The sequence below is a fragment of the Alternaria burnsii genome, assembly GCF_013036055.1.
Source record: "Alternaria burnsii strain CBS107.38 chromosome Unknown 728, whole genome shotgun sequence".
Classification (NCBI taxonomy): domain Eukaryota; kingdom Fungi; phylum Ascomycota; class Dothideomycetes; order Pleosporales; family Pleosporaceae; genus Alternaria; species Alternaria burnsii.
The window spans coordinates 672,875-700,152 of record NW_024066122.1 but is presented as its reverse complement, the minus strand read 5'-3'; the positions used below and the strand labels follow the sequence as shown (position 1 = coordinate 700,152).

General features: G+C 50.6%; 9 protein-coding genes across 9 annotated transcripts; 2 read left to right on the top strand and 7 right to left on the bottom strand.

The window, feature by feature from the left end:
• Window positions 1–610: 610 nt before the first annotated feature.
• On the top strand, window positions 611–2,669 carry GT037_009602 (fad binding domain protein; the record flags this gene model as incomplete). The annotated part of the gene is made up of 7 exons (XM_038934649.1): window positions 611–688; window positions 741–1,180; window positions 1,233–1,425; window positions 1,472–2,152; window positions 2,203–2,433; window positions 2,482–2,602; window positions 2,653–2,669. The coding sequence occupies 7 exons, from the start codon at window positions 611–613 to the stop codon at window positions 2,667–2,669; spliced, it is 1,761 nt and encodes a 586-aa protein (XP_038782924.1).
• A 1,596-nt stretch (window positions 2,670–4,265) lies between these two features.
• On the top strand, window positions 4,266–6,734 carry GT037_009601 (uncharacterized protein; the record flags this gene model as incomplete). The annotated part of the gene is made up of 1 exon (XM_038934648.1): window positions 4,266–6,734. One exon carries the CDS (start codon window positions 4,266–4,268, stop codon window positions 6,732–6,734), a length of 2,469 nt encoding a protein of 822 aa, XP_038782923.1.
• Window positions 6,735–7,021: 287 nt separating this feature from the next.
• GT037_009600 (acyl-dehydrogenase nm domain-like protein) lies at window positions 7,022–8,227 on the bottom strand (the record flags this gene model as incomplete). The annotated part of the gene is made up of 1 exon (XM_038934647.1): window positions 7,022–8,227. The coding sequence occupies one exon, from the start codon at window positions 8,225–8,227 to the stop codon at window positions 7,022–7,024; it is 1,206 nt and encodes a 401-aa protein (XP_038782922.1).
• Window positions 8,228–8,511: 284 nt separating this feature from the next.
• GT037_009599 (uncharacterized protein) lies at window positions 8,512–10,285 on the bottom strand (the record flags this gene model as incomplete). The annotated part of the gene is made up of 2 exons (XM_038934646.1): window positions 8,512–9,829; window positions 9,876–10,285. 2 exons carry the CDS (start codon window positions 10,283–10,285, stop codon window positions 8,512–8,514), a joined length of 1,728 nt encoding a protein of 575 aa, XP_038782921.1.
• Window positions 10,286–11,082: 797 nt separating this feature from the next.
• GT037_009598 (uncharacterized protein) lies at window positions 11,083–12,470 on the bottom strand (the record flags this gene model as incomplete). The annotated part of the gene is made up of 5 exons (XM_038934645.1): window positions 11,083–11,566; window positions 11,636–11,773; window positions 11,826–12,067; window positions 12,119–12,223; window positions 12,279–12,470. The coding sequence occupies 5 exons, from the start codon at window positions 12,468–12,470 to the stop codon at window positions 11,083–11,085; spliced, it is 1,161 nt and encodes a 386-aa protein (XP_038782920.1).
• A 2,234-nt stretch (window positions 12,471–14,704) lies between these two features.
• GT037_009597 (uncharacterized protein) lies at window positions 14,705–16,414 on the bottom strand (the record flags this gene model as incomplete). Its single annotated transcript, XM_038934644.1, has 1 exon — window positions 14,705–16,414. The coding sequence occupies one exon, from the start codon at window positions 16,412–16,414 to the stop codon at window positions 14,705–14,707; it is 1,710 nt and encodes a 569-aa protein (XP_038782919.1).
• A 941-nt stretch (window positions 16,415–17,355) lies between these two features.
• Window positions 17,356–19,752, bottom strand: GT037_009596 (uncharacterized protein; the record flags this gene model as incomplete). Its single annotated transcript, XM_038934643.1, has 1 exon — window positions 17,356–19,752. The coding sequence occupies one exon, from the start codon at window positions 19,750–19,752 to the stop codon at window positions 17,356–17,358; it is 2,397 nt and encodes a 798-aa protein (XP_038782918.1).
• A 1,230-nt stretch (window positions 19,753–20,982) lies between these two features.
• GT037_009595 (glycoside hydrolase family 28 protein) lies at window positions 20,983–22,260 on the bottom strand (the record flags this gene model as incomplete). The annotated part of the gene is made up of 3 exons (XM_038934642.1): window positions 20,983–21,244; window positions 21,293–21,516; window positions 21,568–22,260. 3 exons carry the CDS (start codon window positions 22,258–22,260, stop codon window positions 20,983–20,985), a joined length of 1,179 nt encoding a protein of 392 aa, XP_038782917.1.
• Window positions 22,261–25,024: 2,764 nt separating this feature from the next.
• Window positions 25,025–26,463, bottom strand: GT037_009594 (uncharacterized protein; the record flags this gene model as incomplete). The annotated part of the gene is made up of 2 exons (XM_038934641.1): window positions 25,025–25,285; window positions 26,410–26,463. 2 exons carry the CDS (start codon window positions 26,461–26,463, stop codon window positions 25,025–25,027), a joined length of 315 nt encoding a protein of 104 aa, XP_038782916.1.
• Window positions 26,464–27,278: the final 815 nt, after the last annotated feature.

Below are 27,278 nucleotides of genomic sequence, written 5' to 3'. Positions count from 1 at the left end.
CCGTATACCGACATGATTGAGGCTATTGTAAGATAGGTACGGCTCGACTCATGGTATTGTACGTACGGAGGCCTAGGAAAAGTCTCTGAGTACAAGCCGTGACCGTAGATACGATGCGCAGACTGGATACGGTCTGTACTCGTTTAATTGGGCCTAGTATAGCTTCTTAAGAGTGATTATTCGCCCCTCTATAGATTTTACCTAAAGCCCGATAATTCCGAACCGCAAATTGTACTACGGCTCCCGGACCGATGAGAAGGTCCCTTACGTACGGCTTAGGCACGTTGTAGCACGGTACCGTACTTCTCCGTATTCCAGTACGTTAGACGCCCTGATCAATGACTCAGTTTGAAATCTTGGACTGAGGCAATCCTAATTGTTCTTCTAGCAGAGTCATGTCTATGTCCAAAGCTTCCAAGCAAGGCTCCACAGACTATGTGAGCATGGTGGCGAAGGCAAATCGGCACGTCTTGGTCACTGCACATTGCGTGGCTTGGACAAAGCTTCTCTCTGCACATATAAATGCTCGATGTCGGGTTGCCTACTCTGGCTCAACGACAACGCTTGCGGCCGATTCCAGTCAAACTCAATTCACTATTGTTCTATCAAGATGGCCTTTCGATTTGCATTGGCACTTGGTGTGCTGACGACCCAGTTCTGGGGAACAGTGTCGTTAGAATGCAAGTGTGTGAGTACCAAAATCCCCATTTCATAATCGACTGTTTACCTGACGATCAAAGTCTCCCGGTGAACCTTGTTGGCCTTCGCCTTCAGAATGGGATTCTCTTAACATGACTGTTTCTGGTCGCTTAATTCGGACTGTGCTTCCCGCATCAGTCTGCTATACCGACGAACCGAACTATGACCTCGAAGCCTGCGATCGAGTCATTGCGAGCTGGACAACGAACTCGTTCCATTCTGATGACCCTGCCAGCATACATAACCCTGCCAAAGCGAACAACAGCTGCAATCCAATTTATTCCAATGGAACGAGCACGGCTGGAGACCCGCTAGCCGAAGATCGTGGCTGTGACATTGGACCATACCCACGCTTTGTGGTTAACGCAACAGAAGTAGCGCACGTACAGGCTGCGATGAAATTTGTCGACAAGCATAACTTACGCTTGATTATCAAAAATACCGGTCACAGTGGCAAGCCTATAGGAGCAGGAGGTCTTTCGTAAGTCAACGATAGTCATTCGATCTAACTACTAGCTTTTAACACATCGCAGTATCTGGACTCACCATATGAAACAAATGCAGCTCATCGAAGACTTTCAACCGAGATCGGCGAACGGAACTACAAGCTGCTCGGAGTCTTCAGCGCCACAAAAAATACTTCGCGTCGGCGCTGGAGTGCAAGACAATGAGGTTTTCCAAGCGGCTGCTCAATACGATCTTGCGGTTGTAGGAGGTACCAATAGTGTAAGTCACGTCTGCTCTATTTCACAACATATCTGATAATGTACAGGACGTCGGTCTAGTGGGTTGGGCTACAGGAGGCGGTCACGGCTACCTCACTAGTGAATTTGGTCAGGGTGCAGACAACATCGTTGAGGCAACTGTCGTCACTCCGAGAGGCGAAGTTCTGACAGCCAATGCCTGCCAGAACTCGGATCTACTCTGGGCGATACGAGGCGGCGGCGGCGGCACATTTGGTCTGATCACTGAACTTGGTGTTCAAGCGCATCCAATGCCCCAAGTGACTGCAATGGTATTATCCGTGTCAAAGACTGGAAATTCTACGTCATCCTGGTGGGCATTGATGGCAGGTTTGCATGCTCACCTTCCAGACCTGAAGACACATGGCGTCACGAGCTACTATACGATCGCAGGGCCTCCCTCGTACGAAGCTCTGACATTCTATGGAGTGTTCTTCGTTTACAACAAACCTAACGGAACCATCGAGACAGCTATGCAACCTCTTCTATCATTTCTCGATGGAGCGAATGGGACGGCAACTTTCCAGACGCAGACCCAATCAGCCCCTAAATGGATAAGCCTATTCGACAAGCTGCCGTCCGATGGTAGCGCTGCTGGTGGAGGTGGTTCGTCAGCGTCTAGATTGTTACCAGCATCTTCTTTGACGGATGATATGGCTCGTTTAGCTGAAGTGTTGGAGTTGATCGGCCCTACCGAACATGTACCTCAGGTTTGTTGTCCGGTGTCTCACCTTATCTACTGTTACTGACCATGCATTAGACTGGTGTTTCCAACCCGAGTATTGCAGGAAGTATGTCTGCCAGCTCTAAGAAGGTTGACGACTCCCTCAATCCCGCTTGGCGTGACGCTGTGGTCCATCTATTAGTTAAGGATAGCTGGAGCGATGCTCTTCCTTACCCGCAGGCACTAGCGGCTCAGTCAGACATGACCAATCTTAAAGGCGCCGCTCTGCGGAGCTTGGCCCCTAACTCTGGGACATATTTCAACGAGGTAAGAAATAAGGTGCAATAACGTTATTCACGAAAGCTAATTTCGCAGGCTGATGCTTCGGAGCCCGACTGGCAGAGATCGTTCTGGGGTGACAACTACGAAAAGCTTCGTCAGATCAAGGAAAAGTACGATCCACATGCGATGCAGTGGTGCGAAAAATGCGTTGGAAGTGAGTCTTGGGCTGAACAGCTTGATGGATCACTTTGTCGTGTCTTGTAGCTTGCAATAGCCTCTGAGACAAGAAACCTTGATACCCATTTCAAGGGTAGCGCAACAGTGCCTTGACCACAGGGTACACATAGAGTTGGTTTAGATGGAGGAATCACGGAGGCGGACCGGACGGACAGATTGTAATTAGAAAAAGGAGTTTGTTACGTAGATAGACTTGCATTTTTAACAGGCTTAGCGAATGTATAGAATAGTCATCGTGTATTCGAAGCGAAATATGTACAGACTCGGACTTTACGTACGTGTCTTGCTACTATCACATGCAGAGAGCGAGCTGCTACTGGGTATGCATCTGCTTATGTATACAACAGAAGAAGAATGCAAAAAAAGGGAGAAAAGTATCCGTTCTATATAGTATTGATCTTCTTTACATTAATCAGTCATCTCTGCTCCTCTATTTCCTCATGTAGTGTTTTGTATCATGATAGATATCAGATATAGATACAACTTACACTCCTTGGAAGCTCTTACATAAGGTGCTTATAGCGTCTTGTAACAGCACGTATGGATTATTGGTGTAAAGAGGTAAATTCTAATTACACTTGCTTCTATCTGTCGCCCCCTGATACTAGTTATCGACAAGGCCTCCAGTAGTGCTAATGCCGCTAAGATAATACACAACATGCGGTTCGTTATTCTGAGGGCATCTCTCTGGGTAACGAGCTAACCGTTCCACATTCGTGACCGCCAGCTGAGTGCCCACAGCATTGTTACATGTGCCAACGAAACCAACAAATAGAGGTTTGCCTGCTCGTGGCTCGCCCTCGCCCTTCTTCTTCGTTGTTCCCTCTTCCTCTCCCCTTGTCATGCTTAGTTTTAGTTGCTCTCTTCTTCCTGTCCGCGGCTGTTTAGTCCTCTTCGTCTCTCCTGTCCGGATCGTCACTCTCGTCTAGGTCGCCCAACTCGCTTTCGGGAATGAGTTCACTGTTAGAGCTAACAGAAGAGCCAGGACAATCTTAAAGCCAGGTTAGGCTTACCCCACTGAGCACTTCAGGACCAGGCTGTTCACCAGGCGTTGCGCGCCTTGTGCTGTCGTCCGTCGAAGCCGGCATATCATCAGCAACACGCCCTCGAGCCTCCTCGCTGGTCTCCGCAGATCCTATGGTGTCGATTGAACTGCAATCCATGATGCGGAGATGCCGTCGTCAGTGCTGAACGCAGAGCCAGCGTCGCGGCACGTCACATTGGGCCTGAAAGATGATCAATAGCTCGGTGGCCATTCTCGATATATGGCAGTATTGCTTGGAGACGGGCAGCACGTCGCGACGGCGTATGAGGTGTTGGAATCCTAGCTGTGGTACCAGCAGCCGTCGTTGTTCCGCCAACGCCATGTTTGGGTAGTGCGCGCGGCAATCTTTCCGAATTCCGACCGCGCAGCCTCAGCGAGCTGTACCTTGGTATTGTGTATGCTAGCACCACGAAACGCACCGCAACGCATTGATACGACCGATACGCTTTTCTGAACTGTGTGTACTTCTCGACCCATCACGAAACGACGTGATTGGCTCCCACGTGCGCCGCACCCCTTGTACACCGCCTGCCACGACCCTCCCGTCCTGTCGACGCACATGCCATAGCCGCTGTCACACCAAACCCTCAGCGAGATGCTCGGCTTCCGACCACTATCTGTGGGCAAGCGGAAAGCCAAGTCGTACAACCAGGCGCCGACGGCCGACCGCGATGTAGAAGACGGCGACCTCAACGAGAAAGGCTACGCCAGCGATGACTACGAGGCCTACATGTCCTCGGGCACACCAAGCCCGTCCTCGTCCCGCCACTCCTCGGGCGCATACGATACAAATCCCAACAACATCGAGTCGAGGCCGCTTCGCCGATCCTCCAAATCTCACCGGAGAGCCCCCTCGAAAGCTACCGTGAGTGCATACAGCTACCGGAATCCACGGGCATGTACACGATATTTTGGGCTGGCGGTGGCGAGCACGCTGTTGTTCTTCATGTACTTTTTGTTCAGCAGCAGTTGGGCCTCGATACGCAATGCGGAGCTGGGGCTGAACAAGCCGCCGCCGCCGCCCAACGTGTGGGAGAGCTTTCCCTTTCTGAAGCGATATCATGGCGGCATACGGTCACTTGTTAGCCGGGACAAGAATGTACCGGAATACCCAACAAAGCAGGACATCGACCCCGAGCTGCCGGCGGAGGAGTCCAAGGGAGACGTTAAAGAGCGGAGGTCGCAGGGCGCACACATTGCCGACTCGATACCTTTTGACCCATACCCGGACTACAGCGGTATAAACTACGTAGACAAGTACGGCCCTGTCGAGACGTGCTATCTCGATGCGAACGATACCATCAAGGTTCCTGGATTGAGGGCATACAAAGGCGTACCCCAGGGTATGCCGGACAACGTCATTGGAAGCTATGAGACATTAGGCCTAAGGAACGACGTCTGCTTTGAGCGCTTCGGACGACTCGGTCCGTATGGGCTAGGCTACAGCAAGAGGCGCGGTGGAACAGGCGCGGGCATGGAAGGTGATCGCGAAGGCATCGAGGATGTCTGGAAGGTTGACGCTGAGGTTGACTTCCGCGAGGTCAACTGGACAGAGGCACTCGGCAGGTGCTTGGAGAAGAACAAGGGTCGTTTCGAGAAACAACCCAAGACGGGGACTGATGCATTCAAGATGCAGAAGCGCGATACGGTGACCGATGCCGAAGCCGAAGCCAACAGCACAGTCCACGTTCTACCAAAGGCAGCCCACAATACGCTTCTTCCACGAACCGCCGTGCTCCTTCGCACATGGTGGGACTACGAATACGACGACGAAGACATCATGTACCTCCGCGCCCTCATCTCCGAACTCAGCCTTGCATCCGGTGGTGAATACGAAGTCCACTTTCTTATCCACGTAAAGGACGACAACAAGCAGATCTGGGCCGACGAAGACGTCTACGCTGAGGTCCTCAAGAACGCACTGCCCGCCGAATTCGCCGGCATGGGCACGTTATGGTCAGAACGCCAGATGGGCCTAATCTACGGCGGAATGGAAGAGTCCAACTATCGCGACCGGCCTGTCCATGGTGCATACCGCTCTACATTCATGCCCGTGACGTACTTTGCACACCAACACCCCGAGTTCGACTTCTTCTGGCACTGGGAAATGGACGTGCGCTACACAGGCCACTACTACCACCTCTTCGAACAAGTCTCCAAGTGGACAACCGCCCAACCCCGCAAAGGCCTCTGGGAACGCAATGCACGTTTCTACGTCCCCTCTGTGCACGATTCCTGGGAAGACTTCAAGCAAATGGTCCGTGTGCAAACCGAACACGGCACCAACAGCCAAGCCAACAGATGGTCTTCTCATCTCCCGCCCAACCCTCACGTCCCTGGCCCAGAAATGCAGAAGCCTGAGAAGCACATCTGGGGCCCGGAGCCTCCCCAAGACTACCCCGACATCGAGATCGACGAAAACGTCAAACCCAACACCACACTCGCCGAAGACAAGTACGAATGGGGTGTCGGCGAACCCGCTGACCTCATCGTCTTCAACCCCCTCTTCGACCCCGATCAGACGAATTGGATCCTGGCTGATGATGTCACGGGATACGACAAGAAGAACGGGCTTCCACCCCGTCGTACCGCTATCAACACGTCTGGTCGCCTCTCCCGGCGCCTGCTGGAAACGATGCACCGCGAACAATCCCACTTCCGACACACCATGTTCAGCGAAATGTGGCCCGCATCGTGCGCCCTGCACCACGGTCTCAAAGCCGTATACGCGCCGCACCCCGTCTTCATCGACCGGAAATGGCCGACGCAGTACCTCGCTGCCATTTTCAACAACGGACGTAACGGTGCAAGTGGCGGGGCGCGCATGTCGGTCTTCTCCGACGAGAGACAACACAATTTTTTGGGTACCACGTGGTACTATCATGCGGGCTTTGCGCCGAATCTCTGGAAGAGGTGGTTGGGGTACAAGGTGGATAATGATGGTGGAGAGGAGTTTGAGGTCCAGGGTGAAGGGCGCATGTGCTTGCCGGGCGTCTTGTTGCATCCGGTTAAGCAGGTGGATTTGGTGCAGGAGAAAGAGCCGATTGATGAAAAGGTGGTGTGAAAACTAGATGCGCGTGGTAGCGCGGCGTTGGCATTCATTGTAAAGGCGTCTGGTGTTCTTGTCGTACGCTGCTCGGTAGCGTTGGATTCTTTTTTTTGTTGTATATGACTAGAGATGAATCTTGACAGTCACGCTGAATACGGGTATATGAACGACTAGGCTATCTTATTTTTCTACGTAGCCTTGCTTTTGTACTTGTATCAAGAGCGTAACGTTTCTTACCCATGTTTCCAGTCGTCATGCAGCTTTCCGTCATCTCGTTCAATCCTGCCATCTCCCTTCCACACTCAATAGCTCCTAGGCAAGCTCAACACCTTCTCCCCAATGTAGTTCAAAATCATCTCCCGACTCACAGGCGCTATCCTAGGGACAAAGCATTCGCGGAGGTACCGCTCAACATCGTACTCCTGCGCATACCCCATACCGCCATGCGCCAGCACCGCTCTCTCACACGCTGTAAACGCCGCTTCGGCCGCGAGGTACTTTGCGCTATTGGCCGCTACACCAATGGCATCTTGCCGGATAGAATCGTCTGTCTTGCTAGCATCGTACAACCGCGCTGCATGGTAGGTAGCAAGTTTTGCAGCTTCGAGCTGCATGTACGCGTCAGCGAGGGGATGCGCGATACCCTGGTTCATACCGATAGGCCGCTGGAAGACGTTGCGCTCGCGTGCATACGCAGCGGCGCGTGTGAGAGCAGCGTAACCGAGACCCAGGGCTTCGCCGGCGAGCAAGCACCGTTCTGCATTCATACCGTGTAGGATGATTTTGAAGCCCTGGCCTTCTTTTCCGACGAGACAGTCGGCGGGGATGTGGTAGTTGTCGAAGAAGACTTCGTTTGCGTCGACGGCGCGGCCGCCCATTTTCTTGATGCGCCGCATGTCTAGGCCGGGGGCGGAGCGATCGAGTGGTATGCAAAACATGCTTAGTGCCTGACTTGGTTTCTCTGCTTCTTCGCGTGGTGTCGTTCGCGCGAGGAGTATCATCCTCTTTGCAACTTGCGCACACGTGATCCATATCTTCTGCCCTGTGATCTTGTACCCCTTCCCATCGGCATCTTTCCTCGCAAATGTGCCTAGTCTCAGAGTATCGAGTCCAGAGTTTGGTTCTGTGACGCCAAAACACGTCCTGTATTCTCCAGAGATGATCTTCGGTATCGTCTCCCTCAATTGCTCGTCGCTCCCAAACTTGGCGAGAGGCTGCGTCGCATACACATTTGCATGTATCGCCTGAGCTCCTGCAATGCCAGCACCAGATTCTGCAATCGTTTGCAGCATCATTGTTGCATCCGAGATTCCTAGACCAGCGCCGCCGTAGGCTTCTGGCAAAGCGATACCTAGCCAGCCGTCTTTTGCCAGCGCGGCGTGAAAGTCTGATGGGTCGGTGCTGGTGTCATCGCGATCGCGCCAGTAGCTGTCTGGGAAGTTTGAACATAGCGCGAATATGGCGTCGCGGACTTCAAGTTGAGTGGACGTGAAGCCTGTTGTTTCCATGATGCGTTGGCGTGATGTTGTGCTGAACCGGCATCTTTGGGGGCCCAGTCGGAGAAGTGAAGCATTGCGGTTTAGGCTTGATGCGCGCAGGACGCGCTGTATTGCTGCGGATATCATTCTTCTAGAAAGGGATTACATTGATGCTGTTATTGAGCTCATATGTTATTGCATGACGTTTGTTGACGAGACATTGTGTAGCCGACTTGGGTAGTTGCCGCTTAAGTGGGGTCAGGGTCTTAAAGCCGAGGTGAACCTGTATGGTGCGCTTTTCTAAACACCGTTGCTCATTCTTCCTCAAACAGCAAATCTTCCTCCAGCGAAGGAAGTCCATACCAGTCCATCTTGCCACGCACATCCCATTCATGTCCGCGCAGTCGACTGGTGTAACCGTTCCGTCTGATCTGTAGCCTCGAAAACACCTCCCATCGATCGGCACGATCTCCATATGTCATTCGGGAAAGATGAAGCGTAAGCCACTGGAGCGCCTTCTGCCGCGATCCCGAAATAACTTCGGCAATATTCATTGCAGCGGCCACAGAGCGCTCCTCATCGAGCGGTGGAGTATTGGCGGTTCCCATTGGTCCAGCTATCAGTTGGTCGCAGTAGTCTGTTGCCTTGCCAGGGATGTGGATGTAGAGATCGAGCTTCGTGAGCTTCATGCTCGAAAGAACTTCAAGATCTTTTTCATCAATCTGGAAAGTATAGTTAGCGCATATATACATGGTCAAGTGGTTAGAACTTGCGTTGGTATCGCATTCAGCGTGCCATCCAAGTCGCTCGAGGTTTGGAAACGTAGAAGCGATCGTCTCGAGTAGGCTCAAGCCCATGTACTTAAAGCCGTTGTACTGCCCAAACTTAGGTCCAATGATCAGTGTCTTTAGTGAATTCCGATGCTTTTCAATCGCAGGCCAAAGATCATCGATGCAATATTGTGAATGAGACACGTCAAGATGCTCAAGCGCATCAAGTGACTCAAGAAACATCCTTGCTGGCTGTTGAGTACCCTCGCGCCCTAGCAATCCAAAACTCAACGTCTTGAGCTTTGGAAAAAGTCCCGCAAAATTCTTGAAGAAATTTGTGGGGTTGTCGATTCCAAAGTCAAGTTTGCGCAGACGCGAAGGGTCGATAGAATCAAGAAACATGCGGCAATAATCGTCGTCCCACAGGTAGATTGAGTCTCCATAGTGTCTTACGTCTTCGATCGTAAGCTCTTCAAGTCGGGGCAAGCGCAAACCGGACGCGAGATCGAGGCGCGGCAACTTTCTCGGTTCAGTATCAGGTACGATCTTTGGCCCATCATAGCCATCGAAGTCTTGTCTGTTCTGTAGCCGAAGAGATCGTACGTTGCCGCCGGCCGCCAAAGCTTGAGAAAGCCGGGGCCAGTCAGAGCGCCAGAGCTCTCGAACACGGCTGCCCTCGGTGTAAACCACGTACGTGAGCTCGGTAAGTAGAGGGGACGATAGGAGTCTCATGTCCATCTGTCGATGAGAACTATTCTTCGCGTTCTGTCGGTCCACGGTAACAACACGGAGCTCGAGCTGCGGCCAAGTCGCGTGAATCATGTCGTATACTGCGCGAGACATGTGTGCAGAAGTCTTCCAACTAGGACAATTAGCTTCATACTCGTCAATTCGTTTGAGTTTCATACTTTAGCGATTGGAAATTTCCGTGCTGCGCAACTTTGTTGAGCATCATAATCAAGTCGTCCGAAGGCACGTCGTTCGTGACTGTGATGCTGCGAACGTGCTTCGCGATATGCCCGTGTTCATCTTCGCGGAAAGTCTCCACAAGCGCCTGGTATCTTTTTTGTTCCTCGCTCTTCTTCAGTCCTCTAGTCAGAGTGACATTCCTGTATATGAATGGCAATGCTGCATCGCGCAATGTGACTGATGAATGTGCCACATTCAATACGTCCGTGGGAGATGTTCCCGCAACTTCAGTTATGATGAGGTGATGGATGTCTTCGGGGATGACATTTAAATTGACCGCCTGACCCGTGATGCCACCTGACAAAGCTGGAGGCGTGGCTTTTGCGATGCAAGTACCGGGGGTGAACATGGTTTTCGTAATGCGACGGTAGCAGAAATGCGTGGTTAGGATGCTGTGGTGATGTTTAGTGTGCTCACGAATATGATGCTTCTTTATACGTTCAACTCTTTCAGGCAGCGATAGGAAGCAGGCGCAGCACGACGCGGTGCCAACATGGATCGAAGAGCAGGACCGGAAAGTGACCGCCACACGAAGTCTGCAAAGCCATCGCACCGTTCGCAGCAAGACTTCTACCGCAGTGTTTGACAGCCTCCCAAAGGAGTTTACTCGCCCTTCAATGAGGCTTTCTGAGCCAGCAATAAGCTGAACATGGAAAATTCAGGTGCAGAGCTCCAGTCCGACAGTGGTGAATACGGAGGCGTAATTTCAAAGTTCCATTGGGAACCCGGGGCAATAATCAGCCTCAGGCTGCATTGACCGGTTCCTTTAGGGCGGCAGGAGCTTCATCGCCACGACTGCGCCACAACCTTCGCATTGCTCGATCAGAGCGAAATCCTTGCGCACACGGATGTACTCAACGGCGATACGCATACCCGTAAGAAATTCATATAACAGTACAAGGTACTGTGGTATCGGCTGGGTCTGATGCAGCGGTTGTGTTGTGCTAAGAAGCGAGCATCGCGTTTGGTGGGGATGCGCCTACAGTATCCGTGCACTCAATGCCCGCTGTCGGTTAATGCCCGCCACCCCAGCACATACTAAGTAGTGCTAAAGTAAGACGAATCTTGAATGGACTCGAATAAAGCTCTACTTGGGGTATATATACGGAACTATACGTGACCCGAGCCTGGCCCGATGCATTATGTTCACGCCATTTCATTCGGAACCCTCCCGTTGAGAATGACATCCTCGCTGCCACCACTTCCCTCACTACACCTCCTATCACTTTCATTTTCGCTCTTCGCATCGCTCTTCATCGTGATCTCATGCTTGACTCTGATATCGTGCTTCCCATACACCGGAGGCGGCAGCATGAAATCGTCCCGCAGCCTCGACGTGTCGCCGAGTTCCACCTCAGCACCCGCATTACTGGCACCACTCTTCCCGTACTTCCCGAGGACCAAGCTGTTTCCGTTCCCAGAGCGTGGGGTGCTCTTGCTAAGAGATGTAAACGCGGGCACGAGTCGTACGACGAGCGGCTTCATAGCCGGTACGCATGCGCAGACGATGGAGAGGCTCTGTTCGATGCTGGCCCAATAGACAGGTGGGGCGGAGTAGTAGAGGGGATCTTTGGGATGGCGGAAGGAGGCATAGAGCGACTGGATGCGCAAGGCGGATATGATGCACACGCTGGCGAAGTATCAGTACGAGAGTAGGTATTGTGTATTGGAATTGATGTAAAGGAAATAAGAGCCGTACATCCAGCCTACACAGAGGAGGCATACGAGTGCGATTTTCTGGCGGCGCACGAGTTGGAGACGCCAGATTGATGGAACTGGGAGCGCGGCGACCATCAAATCGGTGATCATATTCGTGAAGCTGTGGGCGGAGCGAGCTCTGCCATTCGTTATTCGGTGTTTAGAGTCAGGATCTCAGTTACAGAACATACGCGTGATCGTTGATGCATCTTGACGTCGGCTTTAGCGTCAGATCCCAGGACGCCTCAACTGGTATGCAAGAGAATGCAAAGGTGAAGAATGCCGAAGTACCCCCTCCAACGCAAAGGGCCATGACAATGTAGATGGGAAGCTTGCTTTCCGCGACGCCGAAAATACGCTTGTATTGCTGACAGATCGAAACTTTGGTGAAGGTAGATCCTGCTGCGAAGGCGAGGATGCTAAAGTAGAGATACTGCACTGGTCAGAATGTTGTCGTGAAAGTTGTACAGCGTATTGGATTTACTTTCAAGCTTTCGATGATTCTAGGCAAAGGGACGAGCACTGTATGCTTGCCAGCGCCTGCCTGCACCTGCTTGATTTGACAGACAGCTGCGAGAATATCAAAGACCTGGCGCACGCTTTAGTAACCTGTGGATTTTGTTCGCATCGCTGATGAGCTTTACCATTGATATGCCAATGAAGTAGTCCTCCCAACCGATGAATTTGGTAAGCTTGATCCGCGAAAAGAAGCGCAGTGCCACACTTATGAGGGCTAGGAAGGTGAACGAATAGACAAGTGCAAGAGTCTTGGGTCCGAGATCATCCTGTGCTAATGCTGCGATCACTTGTGGGGGTAGCTGAGGGCTTTCATCCATGTTGACATAAATGCGCAGATGAGGTTGCACGTAGTGGATACTAGGATTCTGTGCGTCTTGAGCCCTTATACTTCAGGCCCAATAGAGATCTTGCAAAAGTACAGTCCAGTTGCGTACATTAAAGCGAAAGTTAATCTCGGATGGATCAAAGACTAGAATCAGCAAGCCGCTGGCGTATTATAACTAGTGTAACAAGAAACAGGGCGGTACCCCTATGATTAGCAGAGATCGCATTGTCCCAACAATCTCGACATGCTACTTCTCAATTCACAGCGGCCTGCTGAGTTCGCGCATCAATAATGGCATGGTGCCCGAGGCTCAGATGCCTCGCACTAGAAGTTCTCTTCGTACAGGGTTTTGCTTGCTGGTTTCGATTAAGTGCTCATCGTAAATCAGTATCTAGCTTGGCAGTCTGTGGTGTCCCAACATTCAGCTCGACGAGCCTGAGGCAGGTAGGCCAATGATGGGGCCAAACCCTAAATCCTGCATATATACACTACGGCTATCAATGAGCTCACTACAGCCACCTAGCGCAGCCATGATACAAAGCATAAGCCCGACGTACCACCAAATACACGGGTCTAAGCTAGGATTGTGGGCATCTAGGACACTAGGTCGGTTCTTTAGGCCTGTGGGGTGTGGTGCAATCGGACAATTATGGCGGAGTTTCGCCATCAGTTGAGCTTTGATTCGATGATGCAAGCGGGACCTAAGCGGTGCGTATGTCATGTCCCGCTTCCGCACGCCCCTACATCGATATCAGGAACCGGTTCCCCGTACCGGCCCAATGGTCGCACCGAATGCCAGTCAGAAAGCTAGGCGGACGCGAATCCTGGGGGGGCGCGGAGATCTTAGCACCCGAATTCCATGCAATATCTCGTATCGTTGTCACATTCATTAGCACTACGGAGTACCCTTTGTAGTAGTCCTGAGCTGTTGTAGCGCCTCTTGTCCAGCGTTTCTAATACCTGCCTGGGTCCCAAGCAAACATGAACTACTATCGCAGTCTCGTGTATTGGACGCAAGCGTGTTAGAGTACGGATCCGCTAGAAGAGAGGCAAAATAGCTTTGTGGCAGGCGTCATCGGCATATGTAGTGTCTTTACTGTGCTATCAAGGCTGAGATGAAAAATGGAGCACAGGGCCTGGACTTGACATTCCCTGAGCATAACGTAAACCCCGGATGGCAGGGTTGCAGAGAGCCGACGCGGCGCGGGTGTCGCGCGTTGGTGGGGATGCGCCTAGCGCGTTCTGGCACAAGCGCGTTTTTGTCCCCAGGCATCGCTACCCTCGAGCTACTGCATCATCCACGCCATCTCCACCATTTGCTCCTTCCACACTCCTCAACGCTGCTGTTCATCGCCAGCACATCGGTAGGATTTGTTTCTCCCCTTTCTATCCATTTCTTTGATTCTCATCAACGTCCCCGAGGGAAGATTGCAGCCGGAAGAAGAACACAACCACCATTGCGATAACCTCACTGGCATCTCGGACGAGGCATCGAGTCTGCACAATGAGCACATATCAACAGACTTGTCAAAGCTATGTGCCTGCTAACATTTACTCTGAAAAGGTGGAGTACCCAAACCTGCCGCGAATCACCTAAACGTCAATCGATACATCACCGCGATGGTTGGCTATTTGCCCATAACCTTAACGATTACATGGCCTAGTAAATAGTGCACGCAATGTCGGATCCCACCTTTCCAACGACGCGCTTTAAGATCACCGAAAGAACGGAAAGCTCTCATCGCACAAGCCGACTCGATGCTCAGGGGCTGTGTCGCGCTCGTCTCAAGCATGACCAAGGCGCTGTCGATTGGATCCAACAATACTAATGTTGCTGGCGGCTGAAGTAGTGCTTGAATGGTCCGCTTCACATGCGCCCAGCACACTTGGGTTGTGCACGGACCATCATCGTAGAAAACCAAAGGGCTTGTCGACGAAGGCCTGTGCGCTAATCCTTGCCCCCATCATCCGAAACGTAAGAATATAGACACGAATTTTCGTAGGCTCACTCGACCAGCTGGTTCAAGGTAATGATTCGTGTGAGTATTAGTTAACAAGTTATATCTGCGACTCCTTCTCTCTCTGCCTTTCCAACCCGGCAACCAAGTATTTGCGGATCGAGCTGTTTGCCCACTGACCAGACGACTGAAGATCAACTCTCTTATAAGTGAGTCACACCCATTAGGAGGAACTATTTTATCCGGTTCCTGACTAATCTTGCCGTGTTCAGGGCGCGAACTTGGATCTTGCTCGCAATGACGGACCAAAATGGTATAGGGCATAGATACCAAAGATGCAACCAATAGTGAACCCTCCCAGCAGACTCACGCCTCTATTTACTCCCAGATTGACATACAATGGTTGCGAACAATGAACGATGGCGGCAGCAAGTACTGACCGAGCGACGGTATTACCAGCGAAGACAGATGCTGCGTACTTGGGATAGCTCAGGGGAAGGTAGAGGAAAATGGGTTGCATGATCATGAAGATGCCGCCACTCATGATAGCAATTCCAACAGTGGGTACGATCCAGTGGATATAGGAAGTTGCTGTCCAAGCGAAGAGGAACAGTCCTATTGGAAGCAAGAACGATGCGAAGAGAGCAGGAATGAGGCGGCGTTCTGGGGGCCCAATATTCCAGGTCCGCACGGCAGGCTCCCATGTAATGCGTATCCAGATCAGGTACATCACCAGCCCTACAGTGATCCCGACGGCGATGGACAGATAGACGAGACCTTGCGCTCCGAGCGACATTCCATATATTCCTTCGTAGACCATTGGAAAGCACTCGAAGAAAGAATAGTAGATGCCGTATATAAGGGCAACGTAAAGTGCGGTGAATCCAATAGATGGGTCGAGTATCATAGTTTGAATTGGCCGCCAGAGTGCTTCGGTGACAACTTTCCGGGGACGGCGCTTAGATTGATCAATCTCGCCCTGGCTTCTGAAACAAGATTGGCCGGTTTGTTCGCGCAGTCGTTGAGCACGTCGAAGGAGAATGTTGGAAGGCGATGTCTCTGGAACCAGGAAGAAGAAGGCTATGAACAGCGGACCGCTGAGCCACAGCAACTCCCAGGTGGACCATCGCCAACTAGTGGCCGGCACGCTGTAGCCAGAAAGCAGAGGACCAACTGCAGGACCGCTTGTAGCAACGACAGCCCAAGTCGAAAGTGCGTATGGGAGCTTGTCGAAGGCATACATGTCGCCCAACGTCGCTGGACCAGTAGCGAGGCAAGGACTTCCAAAGAATCCTAGGAGAAATCGTAACACGACCAAGCCTGGGAAGTCGTTTACCAAGGCCGTAGGGATGAGGAGAACAATGAATATGGCAAAGGTGAAGATGTACAACGAGTTTCGACCAAGGGGTGGGATCTCAGAGAGTGGTGACCAGAGCAAAGGTCCGATTCCGTAGGCCAGAACATACATGGAGAGCGTGAGAGAAACGACTTGTTGAGAAACGTCGAACTGACGCATTATACCGGTGTAACTCCCAGTGATAATCGAGGAGCCAAGGTAGACAGCGAAGGTGTAAGCATCGATGATCAGCGTCGGCACCAGTTTCTGACCAGTCGTCCAATTCTGCGGATTTGCAGGGTCGTCAGAGCCATACCAGTTGACGATTATGGTACCATCTTCCAACATTTTGGGCTCGAACACGTCGTTTTGCTGCGTTCTCTCGTCGACCTTCGCGGACCCACCGTCATCTGGAAGAGCGGAATCTGAAGGGCGCATGGAATAGGTGCCGTTGTTTCTCTCGCTTTGCGAGAGGATAGATAATGGCTCGTCTTTCGAGCGTAGCTCAGCTGCTTCAAGAAGCTTGACGTAGGAATCTTGCAGCTGAAAATCATCCTGCTCTTCGGGGAACTGCAGTACTCGATTGCATGTAATTAGACGGACAAGTCTACCAAAGCTGGTATCTCGGACGAATTGAGACATGTTCCAGTGACAATGGCAGATTTTGATAGTTGTGAATGGGTGAAAATGTAGTTGGAAGCTGCATCGATAGGAGTGCAAAGCCTTTAAATACACCAGGAACGACAAGGATAGCAAAGTTGAGGGATGCAGCCGAGCCTTCATTGAGGTGAGTGTCGTTTTGTTTTTGTCATCAATCTCCGTTACTGCCGTATACCAAGCGCGGTCCTAGAGTGGCGATAACATAAAGACCGCACAAAATTCGACGCCGCACTGGGAGACTAGGCCTATCCTGTAGAATGGGATGAACGAACCTATGTAACAGTGTTGACCGAATCAGAATTAGAGCTGTGACCAAGCCTGGGCGAGATGAGAAAGCGCCACCAGTCCACAATTATCAGGGTTGGTGGTGTCCTCATTTCAGCCGCAAGTAGAAGATTTCGCCATCTTGAGGTATAGCGTGCTAGAGGATGCACTGGGACTCTTACCGAAACAGATTTTGGGTAAATCCGTGTATACACACTGCATGGCCATTCCAGCGCCATCACGGATGACCGGGATCACGACGATCGTATATGCTTCCGTTTGCAAGTATCGCAAGGTGGTATGGGTCAAATTCCGGTGAGATGGTAGATATCCAGAACAGTATTGGGCGAAAGGATATCAAATCGGACAATAGACCTGTACGTATGCTCCCATTTCAGTTCTATCGCAGTGTCAGTCTCAATGTCACACTAACAGATACCGGTCAGCACGTTACTTGAGCATGGGCATTACCTTCACATAGAGCATGACTAGGTTTTTGTCTGACTTCCATAAAACAAGATATTTTAACAGATATCCATCCTAGCAGTGTCTCGACTCGACTTGCTGTACTCAAATCCATTTCACATCCGGGCTTGTGTTCAGGCTCCCCTCAACGTCTTGGTATCACCTGAACATGCCCAAACTACCCCCAGAGCACTTTATCGTGGTTTACCACCATTTGAAGAGGTCTTGAGCCAAGACTGACTGGCTGCTCGGAAGCGAACCAAGAATTCATCCCGTGCCATGCACTTCCTAAATCGATCAGGTTGCTCCCTGATCAGGCAATCGAGGTTGCTGATCATACGAGAGAGTTGCTGTGCACTACGGTCTTCATGCACAGCCTGCTTCTCGTGACCCAAGAGCATACTATCCAAGATTGGCAAGACACTCAGATCGTCCCATAATAATCCTTGCTCCGTTAGGCAAGTCACTGGCGTGTGCCATGCCTGCACTAGTCGCAGCCCAGGAGGAACAAATAGGACGTCGTTCTCTTCCAAGACAACCAAGCGTTGCCTCCCTAGCGGCAGCCAATCATTCTCTCCATTCGTAAAATCTGCAAAGTCGCTTGGATCCACTGCTTCCTCTGGCACAAAGACCCAGAGTTGTAAACCGGATAGAATACGCTGCCAGCTACCAGCTGCAGTATTGACATACGCACCAGAAAATGAGCCGGGAAAAGAGATGGTATTAGAGTTGACAGACATAGTCGTCCCTAGTGGCGGTGGCGCTAAGTTGAAGCGGTTGTCGTGAAGACCTGCAGTAACACTCTCCAAGAGTCGAAAACGAGCAAGCATCGTGAACAGCGGACGATGGCAATTAGCCACACTGCGCAATGTTGACATCCAGAACCCATTCGTATCTTCAGGATGCGCACGCAAATAAGCGGTAAACTGTCCAAGGGCTTCGCACATGGGCTCGTCAATGTTGATGCAGCGAACTTCTGCTTGTTCCTCAGAGCTGGAAGCATCCTCGAGCAACGATAAGAAGCGTTCATAGTTGTGCATACCGGCATCAGAGAATGATTCTTTGATGACCACAGGCTTCTGAAAAACTTCGCCAGATCGTGCTGCTTCAAGCATATCATCGACAGAACAGTACAGGATATCGCAATCGGCTTTTGAAGTGGCACTGCCAGGCAGCATACCCCTAGATTGAGAAATTGACCATATCCTTGCCAACCTGGTGTCTTGTGTAAGCCATTGCAATCGCGCGCGCCGCTGTGCGAAGCCTGGTTCCGCTTCCTCGCTCAGTTGCTGGATATAATTCGACAACATCTGGCCGTATCTGTTGTGCAGCTCATCTTCTATTGTGAGCCTTCTCTTCGGTGACCCAGAAGCTATACTCATTTCGGGATGAGGGTCTCTAGGTTCAGCCGTGGTTGGTATCTCTTTTGCGGTTCTCGTCACACTGGTAACAAACTCCCCTTGCGACTGCCTCCTATGATCCCTCTCAATTCCTCGACCTAGATCAGATGTGTTGATGTTCTCTGCATGGCCTTGATCAGATAGATCTGAGCTGGTGATATTCTCAGTGATCGGCACTTCATCTACATTTAAGGCCAGGCCATTAGTGTCATCGCTGGGAAAAGTGATAATAGAAACATCATCTGGGTGATGATTCAATGATTCATCTTGATGATCGAACGCAAAGTTATCGAAAACCTCGTTCCCACCTGATGGTGCGAACATCGGAGAGAACATGATATCGGGAGCATACGCGATGGTAGCTTTATCCTGTGTAAGCATCTCTCCATACACTGGATGTACATGTGAGAAGTCAGACTGTTGATGCATGGCTGTCGGTACGTCTTGGTAATCTCCTCTAGTGACAAGCATGCCATAGCGGTCGTGACGCAAGAGGTACTGGTGAACGTGGTATGGTCTCAAATCTTTGAGAAGACGGCCATTCAGATCGACAGGCACCGATCCATCGAAGCTAGTCACCCATAATTCCTCGATTCCTGCATCAGGGACGACACCGCCCGCAATTACGATACTCAAATCTCTATGGTATTGCAATGGGGCTTCGTTGAGATTCTTCAGCCGACCGGAGATAATGGCCTGGCAATGTCTGTCGAGCAGGACACGATTGAGGTAAGGGCGAAACTGCCTACTGAAGTTTGGGTATCGCAAAGCGCAAGTCTTCAAAAGTCGCATACAACCTTGAGCGGCAGTATTCCAACCATAATAACGAACCAAGGCAGGCGACCACAACGCGGAGACTACGGCTAGATTGCGCAGACGATGAACCTCGTTGTACTCGCGCTTTCGTTTTCCGAGACTCCCGCCTTCCTCCTTAGCGCTGGACTCAATCGACGCTGCCAAAGTGAATAGCTCCTCCCATCTCGGATCAAAGTATCGTTCCGTCTCATTGATCTGGGGACATGCGACAGTAATAACAGTCTTCAAAGTTGCTATGCATGTATCGACCCGTTCACGTTGGGCGAGTAGTTTGTCGCGAAAGCTGAGGTAGAATGTCGAATCCGCCTGAGTACTCCACGCATCGTAAAGTTGTTGCACCAGTGACTGAGTTTCATCGTCGAGCTCTGCCATCATTATGATGTTTGTGTTACGTGTTCTAGACCGGAGATACCAAAAAAACAATGTACGACGCGATAGTAATCGTTGCGTACGTGCGAAGTTACCAGTCGTACGGAGGTACCGGAGAAGAGTTGTATGGCTTGCGGTGCGCAAGCCAAAAGTAGCTCGTTTGTTCTGCGTTACAGCAGTACCTGGATCGCACGTTATATTGTCAACGATGTGCACATGGGCATCGTGTTCGCTGTGTGGGTTGGCCTGGGTATCCGAATATCGAGTGACGCAAAGCGAGCATGTAGGGATGAATACGTGGAACCTCGAAGAAAGTTGTATTCGATGGGAGTTGATGCATTATGCCAACAAGTGTTGCCCCGCCCCCATCATCCTAGACATCGCTTACGACGCCACAACGCGACCTATGCGGCACAGGCCAGGCAAGGTTGCCTTGAGTCCGGGTAAAGTTCGCCCGATCTATTCCGACTCTATCAAAGTAAGCCAACATGTCAAGATTACATCTTGAAGCGAGAGAGAAAGGCTCTTGGGGAGGTCAGGACTTAGATTCAGTTCCCTTCATAGCGTAAGTCGCTAACCAGTCTCCGACTAGACGTTCAGACTGGAGGTCCTCCTATATGTACCTAACTTATGTAATGAACTCAACCCAGGTAGACAACAAGTTCTACTCCCTTGGCCCATGATCCAAACTGTTTCTACCTTTGCTTTATTTCCTGGTCAGTCCATATCACTAGATCCATGCCCCTACGCAAGGCCAACAGGGAGCGAACAGATGCATTCACTGATGAAAACATGACGGCAAGCTGAGGGTCAACAATCCTGCATGTATTGGTCGAAGCCAGGAGCACGCACTCTTCACAAGTGCCTTGGGTAAATTTTCGAACCTGACCTTCCCCCGTTACCATGCTAGTGGTGGCAAACGTGCCGACATCAGCCTCTGTTATCGCTATGCTAGCAGCTGGCATTATGTTACTTTTCTGCTTACTACCAAGGCGGTTCATTAAACCCTTTGTGTGATCGCTTTAGAAGACTGGATACTGGATTTTGCGGATGTTGAGTGCTGTCGCAGTAATCACCGGTGTGGCGAAACTTTATTCTCAACACTGACGTATCTTGACAATGGTTGATGTAGTTGTCCCGTTGAACTAAAAAATACTGAGCTATCGCTCTACATTGCGCCGCTCTACTTGATATTCTCAACACTGCACACCCCATCACTGATTGGACTTTCACCACTCAAGCACAAGTGCCAGCAGGGACAGCGCTGGGAGTACCAACGCAGGAGAACTTCTTGCCACCGGTCACATTGACAGTGCTGGTCCAGGTCCAGCCGCTGCAGTTGCCACACTCAATAGCAACATTAGTTCCGCTAGCGACAACACCGTTGCCGCCAATAATGTTGTCGATAGTCAGGCCAGTAATAGGGACGCCAGTGCCAGGGGCAACGTTCTTGGGGAGGTCACCACCGTTGTAGTTCTGCTCAATAAGGATCCCGTATCTAGCTAGCTATTAGGACAAGTGGAGGAGCAGGGAGTGGTGCACATACTTGGTGATACCGCTGAGCGTGATGCCCTTGTAGGTAACCTTGTCAATGGATCCCTTACCATCAACAAAAGACTTGACTCGGATGCCATTGGAGGAGTTGCTGATCTTATTGTTGAGGAATTGCACATTGCTGACTGTGTTAGAGGCAGTGCTAGATCCGTGGCCAACCGACCCGACAGACAGACCGTGACCACCGTTGCACTGTCCGTTCTGGAACGTAATGCTCTACACAATGGGTCAGTAATTATACATGGTCTTTCAATGTTCAGAACTTACGGTTCCAGAGTTGATGGCAACGCAGTCATCTTGGTTGTCGACAATAGCGCCGTCAATGACAATGTTGGAGCTAGCACCAATGTCAAAGCCATCAGTGTTGTGAGGCATCTTGTTCGCAGGCAGACTGTTTCCGCTCTTGTTGTCGATAGTCATCTTATTGACCTTGAGACCATTGCAGCCGTTAATGCTGACGGCCTGCACGGGTGTGTCCAACAGGTAGAGGTTGTTGATAGCTGAGGTGCCCAGTAAGTTGTGAGCAGCTAGGAACTTAGGCTTGGGTGTAGGACCGTTGCTGCCCAGGCCGTCCCAGTATTGGGCACCTTGACCGTCAAGGCGAGCACCGGCTGCACCAGTAACGATGATGTCGGTACCACCGATCTTGAGGAGGGAGTCATCGAAGCCAACCTGGGCGAGCCAAGTGTTGTGGCCCTGGAAAGTGACCGTTGTGCCCTTTGTGAGCTTAGAAAGATCGAGCGACTGACCCTTAGGGACAGTGATTCCATTGAAGGTGATGGAGGAGCAGCCAGGCGCATCAGAGGCAACAGTAGTGGGGTTGATGGTGCCCGTATATGAACAGACGGCACGCTTAGCCAGTATATTTGAAGCGGCGGCAGACGTGTTGTCGGTGGTAGGAGCCGCTGAGGCGACAGCAGCCACAGCGGCGAATATCAATCCAGTGTGTAAGGCAGGCATTTTGAACGTGCAAGAGAATATTGTTATAAGTATTGGGAGACGAAAGTCGATATTTGAAGAGAGGGTGAGCGAGATCTAGATAGCTGTGTGGGAATGATCCTTTACAGGTCTTCTGTAGCAGCTCTTTATAGAAGTCCATGACGCTTTTCGATTGCTCCGGCTCTAGTATAGCCTCCTCGTACCCTTCACTGCCGAAGTGCTCTACCTCTTTCAGCTTCAACTAGACTGATGACCATTCGAACCAGTTCATGTCGTTTAACTAAATCCAGTAGAACGTTAACCCATGCGAGCTGGTAGATTACGAATTTAGGTTAGACTGGTATGATCAACTTGATTGTCGTTAAGTCCGGCTTTAACGATACGATAGTCGCGCCGGTTGCTAAATTGCCAAGGTATTCTCCACCAATTGCAACTTTTGGACATAGTAGATGTTCGTAACCATAATAGGCCCGACTGAACGTGTTGTAGTAGAATAGTTGGTGGAAATGAGAGGTCTACAAACATGTCGTTCCGTCTAGCTAAGCTAGGCAGTATCTGTGCACGCGCAGCGACCATGGTGTCGCAGTGGCGCCAATTCTGGGTCCGTGCATCTAAGGCGCCGATTCGGGTGCCGTGAGTGCTTTCTAGTGTGTCGGCTGAGGAGGGTCGTTCCGGCACGTTGTAGACAGCGGCAGCGCGTCGTGAGGTTTACGTTCGTGATTTCTGAATGGGATTCGTGGATTCTCTCTTTTTTGAACTACAATTCGAAGCCGGGTGGCGGAGAGAGTAGTGTTCGACGTCGAAGGTGCTCTGCAGTACCACCAATAGAAGGGGTTGCGTGGGTGTATAGGTCGTACTACTAAACAGTTTGGCCACAACAGCTATTGTACCAGTGTGTACAGCTCAAGTTCGTCTGTCGTTATGATGGTCGCTACGCGCAGATCCTGGTCAGCTTGGCACGTTCGGGGCGAGGCCGCATTGAGCGCACTGACAGAGTGAACTAATGCAGGGCACACACAGAGCCGCTAATAACGCTAACCATCCCAGCTAACATGGCAGCATAAGGACCGAAGATGCAGTTTCACCACTTTCCGAAAATTGCCGTCAGCACTGAAGGACGGTCTAGAAAGCAGTCGACTACGTGCCAAGCAGCGCAAGCTGTTCTAGAATATGTCGATGGTACACCAAGGGACAGTCTTTCATCCAGCCGCGTGGTATGATCATTTCAACGCCAAGAGTAAGCAGGATCAACCGGAGTAAAAGTGATAGAATCGATTAGTAAGGTGGCATATGGACGCACAGTCTTCGTGCGCTGTCCAAGTTTCTGCTGCGCCTTCAGACAACGCTTATCGAAGGCGCAAGATCGGTCTGTAGTGAAACACTTCTATCCAGTCATGCTGTAAGCCGCCAAGGTTCATTAGCCAGCTTCTAGTCATATGCAATGGCAAGGCCCTTCAAGATGTGCTTTTAGAAGCAAGGTGACGACACTGGTCTGACACGTGGTATCAAGCATGTTTCCCTTTCGAAATACTCGTTCACAAAGTGTCTTCCGTGGTAAAGAAGCCGACGAAGCTAGCTATCACTACTGGAGAAACAAGGCTGCCGCATGTTCGACTGGTGCTGCGAGATTTGGAATCAAAGCGCCAGTACATAAGCATACTATTGCCTCACAGAACGAACGCTGCTTGAACAAGATTAGTGGAACCTTCTTGAAGAGAGCGGCGTGCGCGCTCACCATTCAGCAGGTCGTCTTTGACCTCTTTGACAAACAAGGGCCAACTTTTGTTCAATGGAACAGCATACGGACTCGCTGCGGTGATTTCAGCGACAAGATTACACCCAAGGATCAGCCCTATCACCCGCACAGATGTGAAGAGCAAGTATCAAGTCGATCTGAGGGATATTTGGGCCGACAGGACTACAACATATATTGGCATCACAATATGAGTGTTCTCATATATGTTGTTCTCAGACTTTCCGTAAGCTCCGACGCCATCAACTGATGCTATACCTACCATCGAAGCTCGGGTGGAGTTGGCTATGGATATCGTCTACAAGGTGGAACATCCAAGTGCCAGATCAGCTTATCCCACCAGACATGTCGAAGTTGATTGGAAAAAGTAACGAAAAGCATGAGCAGAAGGGACTCTGCTGTCTCATATCGAAGGCTGGTGTAATGAAGCTGAAATTTCAGGCAACAAATAAGAAATGATGGCGTATATTGCTGGCATTAACACCAACGGAGTTTCGCACTAACATCGAGGAGCTGTCGGCGTTGAATGTGATTGCTAGAGACAGGATTTGATATGATGACGTTGCAAATCATATGTAGCATAGAGCTTTATCAATCACGATTAACAGACTGCGACATGGGATGGAATCTTGTGATGCAACCATACACGAGAATTCAGGTAGCTCTGGTCCATACCATCCAGTAGAACCCGTCATTCTGACCACGCATTGGGCAGAAAGTATGCCACCCGGAATTTTGGCTGCCCCGGGTGTGGCAAAACGAGAAATCAGTAGTGCCGAGTCGATAGTGCGGAGTAGAGTTGAGGTCGTGAGTCGAGAGGTCGCATTGGTGACGTATTCGCAAGAATTGCTCCTCCACTAGGCTCTGGAATGTCTTTGATGGCTTTGATTGAGAATCTATCTCCTTCTCGCTGGCGGGATCAACATTTCCAGTCTCGAGAGTGTTCTCAGTCACGCCCGAGACTAGCCCACAGCTGGAACTATAACATATGTTAGCTTGGAAGGTTCCAGAGCGTCCTGAAGCTTTGTGAGCTTAACACCTCATCTCCTTGTTCCTACGTGTCTTTTCCACGTTCATCTCGCGGCATTCTCGACAAGAGGTATCGCTCATATCGCCCTTGCGCTTGATCAACATGGTCATGTACACTATCTCTTCGGGTCTTATAATTTCATCGCAGTTCTGCGATTGAACCTCTTTAGTCAAGTCGCTGCTCTCTAATATGTATTCGTTGTGCTCAATCTTCTTGTGCCACGGCCAATTACCGTAGATGGTGAGCAGCAATAGATGCATCTGCTAATCTATACCAGCATACCGCCGGTCATCAACAGGAATACTGTCTTATAGGAAACTAAGTTGTGAAAACTCACACAATATCATGGGGATCGAAAGGAGTGTGGTTGCCCTAGAAGCATCGTAGAGTTTGAGAGGATCCTCTAGTTCGGTATAGCTGATCCCAGTGAGGTTGATGATGATAATTTGACATCTCCAGTGACGCCTAAGCATATTGCGGATGACTTCATCGATACCAGCAATTGAGGCTTAAAATGATCGGTTCTTATCGTGGATGTGTCAGTAACAATGGTGTTAGCTCTGAAAAGAACAAGAGCCCTTCGCGGTGTCCGCTGTCGCTCGTAGAAGGGATGTGAATAAATAGAACAAGTAGCTGCGCAAGCTATTCCGGAGCTCGTTTAGATCGGTCATCATGCATAAGCTAGTCTCTTGTTTAGCTTTCGATTCGAAATTGTGAATAGCTTTACAGCAAACAAGCAAGACCTTTGTCATGATATCAGCTGGAGTATCTAGGTACGCCTTGCACGGTTCAACGTTCGGTACAGACACACGAGGCTTCGCGATAGCCTCGTGTGTGGATCGAAGAAGGATTCGAATTCGATAGCCATACGATTTTGTCTGAAAAGATCAGCTGTTTACCAATCGAGTGATAGGGGAATTTACAGCTGTTGATGACGGATAAATGAGAGACGCTTGAGAGATTAGGAAGTGGAGCCGTCGACAATTATGAAGGACTTTCGTATTTTGGCAGCTGTTAGCAGTTGAGACTAGGATGAAGTACTTCCCGGCACTCACATCATGCGTTGGAAGCGGTCGGTCATCAGGTATCCTAGTGTAATGGTTGATAGAACCAATGATCGTCGGTGTGTTCTTTCTGTATTCATAAGCTCGACCCTTGCCGTATCTGGCTGCAGCGAAAACTTCCTACGTTGGATGAGGCGCCGAGATTTTCTGAGAAATGCAGAAGTTTTTGGAAATTGCAGGTGGCCAGTTGCAGAGATGGAAAGCGGAGCTTAAACTCGCGATCGGCCCCTCGTCGTCACCTTGTGCGCTACTCTCTCAATACTTTTGTCAACAGCTGAGACCCAAACCCGTCTCAGAACGGAGTTGTGCACTACACAACTTACCTCTTGAGTCTTGACACTCTTCATCTCAGTAACCGCAATTTGAGGTTTGGCCATGACTGAAAGCGTTACTAAAGAGTTCAGGCGTAAGACCTCGCAGTCCAGGTTCAACCATACCTTCTGCGCATTACCCCAGCCGAAGACCGGTCGATATGCCATATACACGAACACCCTCTGCCCACCCACCGATTCACCGAACCCCTCATCTTACCGTCTCTCAAGTATCCCGAAGACACTATCGAGACTATTGAGGTCGACTCTACGCACTAAGTAGAGGCTGTCATTTTTCTCCAGCTAATACGGCCTGAACAAGGATCCTATTACAGGCCTCAGGACGATAACGGAAGTCTATGTGAAGCATCATCCTGGTTGACAGGTACACATGCTACGCCGTATTCGGCTTGGACGCCAATCCTCACCAACCACCACCCAGAATCACTTCGTCCACGAAGCACAACAAATGGGACACTAATGATCACCAACTCTTCCAAACCCAGCTGGAAAGAACACACAATACAGTAGATTCCAACATACGGCTTCCACTGCAAGTCAAAACTCGTCCCAGATACCAACATCTCAAAAATGAACAAACAGTCTTGCGTCAAGTCACCGTCTCAAAGCCTGCCGCCATCTTCCTTCCCATACTTTCCCTTCCACCCCCACAATACTTTGCGTGCCAAACCTCTGCACGGAATCACGACACATCACCACCACACCTCAAAATCATCATTTGTAATTCTGAATCGTCTCCATTCCATGACTTTTCTTGGCATCTAGACATAAGTGTCGACCATGCTACTGTGGGGATAAACGTAGTACTTATACAGCGCCTTCATGCCACGCCCCGGTTAAATATGGAGAGCAGCGAGTTG